At 38.2% G+C, this 5,832-nt stretch overlaps 1 protein-coding gene and 1 pseudogene across 1 annotated transcript; both read right to left on the bottom strand.

Moving 5' to 3' along the window:
* Positions 1 to 2,825: 2,825 nt before the first annotated feature.
* Positions 2,826 to 4,012, bottom strand: LOC111644270 (odorant receptor 131-2-like). Its single transcript, XM_023393070.2, has 2 exons — positions 3,860 to 4,012; positions 2,826 to 3,698 (listed from the first exon to the last, which is right to left on the bottom strand). Exons 1-2 carry the CDS (start codon positions 4,010 to 4,012, stop codon positions 2,904 to 2,906), a joined length of 948 nt encoding a protein of 315 aa, XP_023248838.2. The 3' UTR covers positions 2,826 to 2,903.
* Positions 4,013 to 5,161: 1,149 nt separating this feature from the next.
* LOC147817622 (odorant receptor 131-2-like) overlaps positions 5,162 to 5,832 on the bottom strand; it is a 3,776-nt pseudogene continuing 3,105 nt past the window's right edge.

Genomic DNA, 5,832 nt, shown 5'->3' with positions numbered 1-5,832 from the left:
AGTGCACTGACAGCCCAGATCAAACCAATCAGGATGTAGGTTTTTTTGACAGTGCAGATCAGGCTGTGACGGAGGGGGATGCAGATGGCGATGTAGCACTCGACTGCCATTCCAGCCAGGTTTAGTGGGGTGTTGAGGGTGGTGAGGACGGTGATGATCAGCAGGATGAGGCAGAAAGGTACGCTGATAGAATACAGGGTGTAGCTGATGACGTGGAGAAGAGTGGACAGGGCCAGCTGTGACATGTCATTTATCACCAGGTGGATGAACAGAATGTAACGAGGGTTCGAATTTAAAATCTGTAAGATAAAGGAAATTAATCAAGCAAACGAACGAAGCATTACATGACATGAAAAACGGATTATTGCCACAGCGGCCCAGGTTTGAGTACAACCCATGGCCTTTAACTGAATGTCATCCCCTCTCTCTCTGCCCAACTTTCCAATCCCTCTCTCTCACTGTAATAAATGCAAAATGCCCAAAAAATAACTTAAAAAGAAAAAGAGAGAAAAGCATACTATGCAGTGAAATATAATTGACTCACAACAAGTAACAATAATAAACTTCGTAACTTCAAAATATTTGAATTACTTTGTAATGATAACATCAAATTTTTCCAAAATCTATGACCAATAGAAGAAAACTTCCCTTCCGGTCAGAAGTGGAAGTTTTTCAATACACAACAACAAATTTAGAAATCTGATCAAATCTGCATGATAAATAAAAAAATCATAGGTTTAAAGACAAGCTTTTATTGAATATGATCTGTCTCTTATACACATCTACAGCCAGATATTTGATTTGATTTGTGAGCAGTCATTATGTTAAGCTTGGCTGACAACAGGGCCATGGTTAATCCACAGATTTATGATTTGTGTCGATCTTTTCATTTCAGTAACAGTTCAAGATTTTTTTGAATTCAGTTTCTTTCTAACTACTTTCAACCTGTGCTGTAACTCAGGGTGGATACTGAAAACTGGTGCTAAAGCTGCATTAATCCTTTTGCAGGCACTTGAGGGCAGCAGACCAGGAGCAACATCAGCGTTCATCTGGAGCCACGTAACCTGATGAATGTAAGTCCAACGCTGCCTCTTCTTCTAATCTGACTTTTGTGTACTGATGAGTGGTGGGCTGGTACGAACAATGGGTTGAACAAAGCATTGTTGTTAGCAGTACGAATAAATGGGGATGAGGCACTTGAGGATTTGGAATTAGATCAGTCTAATTTCCTCAACACAAAGCCAATAATACACGTTACACACCAATTTAGTTTGGAGAGAAGTAATAGCAGGAGATTCAAGCTATTTATGGTTGTGCACAACCTCAGAAATGACATGTAGCCACCTCTGTGTGGGCCCACCACCTGCAGGGACAGGCATCAGGTTGGGATGCAATGTAAGTTGGGTGGCAGGCCTCATCGGCCTAGGTGTGCCAGTCCCTGGTATCACTAAGCACTGCTGTGTTGGGGTTCTCTCCAGAGAATGCGAGGGTTGCCTACAGTATATGCGACTAGAAAGCCGCTAAGGGGAAGGCTCTGACAGTTTTCTTATGCACTTAACAGCAGTTTGGAGTATTCTGCCTTTTTGTAGTCAGTGGGTGGGGTCCTAGAAATGTCACCATCTAGGGAATCTATAGTTAGGCTGAAGATCAGAGATCGATCTGTGGCCTTATGCTTGGACACTTGTGTGAGCTATCAACTTTTAGCCCCATGGTGGTGAATTACATGGTGAGGGAGGTGGCTGGCCATAAAGTGAGGTATAAAAGATGTGGTTTTTGCAAAACAGTGAGGGAAGTAATCTCATGTGTAATCCACATCCCTAGAGGAGAATCATCTAGGTGACTGATCAAACCTGTTGAGTTTGCTGCACACAGTATATGTATGCACTGACTGAAAGGAACAGGTTTAAGCACAATAGCACTGCACACTTTGACCATAGCTATTGTGCACTGGAGGTTTCTAGTGTAATTTCAAGCCTGTTCAAAATAACGTAGGTCAATACAACAGCACTAACTGAAGCTTTAAAAAGTTCAGACACAAATGATTATAAGCTTTGCAAATATATTCTTTATTTCAGGCTACAGTATGAGATTGTTCTGATTTTAGGGTGTTCTTTTTATTATGTCTACCTTGTTGTATATTTCACTCTATTCAAATTACTCCTGGCTGAGCCACTTTAACGTTGTATGTGGTGTAGAGTATTGATATTTTTATATCATAAAGAACCGTGTGTGAGTACGGGAAATTATCAGCTCTGCTGAATCAGAACAGGGGAAATGAGTTTGCTGAGGTCAGATGGAGTGTGAAGTGAAGGGAGTTTGAAGTTTTTCAACTGCTGTTGCTTGTTAATTGTTTGAGCTCTACTATGCAGAATCATATATGTACTCATTAAAAGGAAGTTTTCACAATTATCAATCAATATGCAACTTACACAAGTGTGATTTGGAAAACTGAAGACTGCAAGTCACAAACACTGAGAATGGTGGGTAGGAAACCTCTTGTTTCCAGCAGTTAAACCTTTAAAACTAAAAATATTTACTTATTCAAAGATTCTGAAAGAAGGAGAATATTTAATTTTAAGAATTTTTAACAGTCATTGAACAATTATTGTGGAAAATATATAGTATGTATCATACACACATTGTCATTCCTAGGAGAGTTTATTTGTTTTAGAACATCTCTTGAGGGGAACTCAGTAACCAGTAAAAAATAATTACTGCTTTATTTGTTTAAAGGGCTAGACCAGGGATAAGATTATATAAGAGATTATATAAGTACACATACTGACAAAAGCACAACAGTCACTGTCTAAATGTGTCTGCTAGTATTTAATGTATTTAAAAAAAATTCTATTTCCTTTAATATGGAAAACTTCAAACTTAGCAGGAGCAACTCAAACTGGACTTTACAGTGGCCTCACAAATTTTTGTGGATGAGTGTTAACACTTGTACAGAACAGATGTCTTTTCAGGTACTTCCTAAAGGTTTTGTCTCGTAGCCCATAAACAGCAGGACTGATGAGTCGAGGCAGAACCTGAACAAATATTGAGATAGCAAAGCGAATGGCCAGTACCCCTTTTGGGAACAAATATGTCAGACTTTCTATCATAAGATGAAAAACATAGGTAAGCATACACAGCAGCAGCTGGAAGCCATGGAGCAGGACAGTGTTCCTTGCTTTCTTGGCGTCTGTAGAAGCTGCTTGTGCAGCGAAAAGGATCCTGAAGTATGTATATAAAAGAGTGAGCCAAACAATGACCAAAAACACAGTGTTGGATATATCTCTCTTCTCTCTGAGATAGGGGTTTCTGAAAATATTTTCTCTCAGGCAGAACACTCTGGATTGAAAGAATTCCATAGATTCTGTGGCCAAGGCGACAAATAAATCTGGTAGGATTGAGAGTGTACTTAGCACCCAAATCAGGCCGATCACAACATATGTTTTCTTGACTGTACAGATCTGGGTGTGGCGTAGGGGGAAGCAAATGGCAATGTAACACTCTACTGCCATGACAGCTAGTGTTAGAGGATTGTTCAGATTTGCAAATATAGCTATCATTAGCAAAATTATACATAAGGAGACATTTAGAGTGAACACAATGTAACTCAGGACTTGAATGAGGGTGAAAATGGTCAGCAGGATTATATCATTGATTACCAGATGGATGTACAGGATGTAGCGAGGGTTCATATTGAAAACCTGTGGGGATGGACAGAAATAAAAAGAAAAGACACGGTGCCAATGATTATAGGAGAATACATCACAGTTGGACTGTGTGGTACAAACTAATAAAGGGATGAAATTGATTCACACTTATGCATACATGTAAATTGGTTCCTAGACATAGATAAGACTCAGACCTGATGTTTTTTGAATGTGTGTATCAGGGCACTGTTGATATAGTTAATGGAGATGCAGAGAACCACAGTAATCACATTCTTGACTACGGCTGTTTGTAAAGTGTCCCGATAGACAGGTGTTGTGAAATTTCTTCCAGTGTTTGAAAGGCTCATGATACTGACCGGATCCTCCAAAGCTGTTTCACCAGGGACAATAAGAAAAGAGTTGAATAGAGTGTTATTGATCAGCAGGTCAGGTTCTTTGCATGGAGACTTTATATGTATCTATGAAACAGACATTTTTCAAGTTAAGCATTTTGACTTGTCATAGCAGAAAAGGACATTAATGATGTCTCTGCTGCATTAAGTGTAAGTAAGTCATCCCAGTGAGCCCACACACACAAAGCACCCTGAAACAAGACACCTAAATAGAAGGCAGCTGTTATTACATCAGTGGATTCCCTGCTATTACATGTAGAAAAAAATTAGCTTTCATTGTTGGAACCAAAACAAAAACACTTAAAAATAATTGAGACTAAAAAACTCTGAGCACACAATTCATATCATTGATGCTAACAAGGTTCGAACCATGTTAATGAACCGTATAACATCAATATCTTGAATATCATTTAATGCTGAAGTCAAGAGCCTCTGTCTAAAATGTACTATACAACATGAGCCACACACAAATTAATAGTAGTCAAATAAAAAAAGGTCAATAATTAATATGTTGTTTCTTTATACACAGAGAAAACAGAGAAATAATTGACACCCACCTTGGTGTTAGTCATATATGACAATAATACATACATACATACAGCAAACAGTAAGTCTGATGTCTTTGAAATTACTTAATATATAGTAGTTAATGCAAATGTCCTGGGATCAAGAGCAGTAATGGGGTGTGTGTGTGTGTGTGTGTGTGTGTGTGTGTGTGTGTGTGTGTGTGTGTGTGTGTGTGTGTGTGTGTGTTACTAATGTTCTGGGGACCTACAGTAAATCTGTTTATATAGTCACATTGTGGGAACTTCCTTTTGGGGACTGTAAAATAAATCATGACATTTTAGTGTGAGGACTTGGTTTAAATTCAGGGTAAAGTTAAGATGTTAACATATTTTTAATTGTTAAGCACTGCAAAACAGCCAGATATAACATAAGTGGAAAAATTATTTTATTTTTCTTTAAAAGAGGCAGACTCCAAACATATTGCTAAATGCTTGTATGACCACTGTACTATATACTGTATGTATACTGTACAAGATATATCATTCCAATGTAGAATAAGTAGAGGCATAAATAATTACATGAATAGGTGATTCTGCATCAGAAGCCTGCAAATGAAGATGATGGTGCATGTTTAGATTATTAATTACAACTTATTTGCAGTTTGGAAGAATTTAAAATTTCATAATTCATTGAATTTGCAGATTGTATTGCTTGTGGTGTTTAATATAGCACAGGGACAGTATTTAAATTTGTCAAACCACAATGTTGTGTACTTGGTGTGTACAGTGGGGACTTTTACACTGAAAAGTCAGAAAGTGTTTGTTCTCGGTTGGAAAATGCTTTGTTTTGTCTGTACATAGAAGATACTTTTTCAAGTGCTGTCTAAATGTCTTGTCTCGTAGCCCGTACACCATAGGACTGACAAACCTGGGGAACATCTGGATCATAATATAAGAAACAAAGACTACATGTACATAATGTTTAGGGAACCAGTACAACAGACCCTTTTTTAACACATGAGCTACATAGGTTAGCATACACAACAGTAGCTGAAAGCCATGAAGCAGGATTGTATTCCTGGCTTTCTTTGCATCTCCATCTCTAGATTTAGCCTCTTTAGCCTCTTTAGCCTCTTTAGCAGCAAAGAAGATCTTGAAGTAAGTAAAGAAGAGCGTGAGCCAAACAATAATTAGGGAAATGATGTAGGAAACATCCCTCTTTTTTAAACTTATTGGGTGGGAGAACAGGTTATCCCTCTCACAAAAAAT

Source organism: Seriola lalandi, unplaced genomic scaffold (genome assembly GCF_002814215.2).
Source record: "Seriola lalandi dorsalis isolate HSWRI2012SDOR001 ecotype SW California unplaced genomic scaffold, Sedor1 jcf7180002054928, whole genome shotgun sequence".
In the NCBI taxonomy this organism is placed as follows: Eukaryota; Metazoa; Chordata; class Actinopteri; order Carangiformes; family Carangidae; genus Seriola; species Seriola lalandi.
This window is presented reverse-complemented; position numbering and strand designations above follow the sequence as displayed.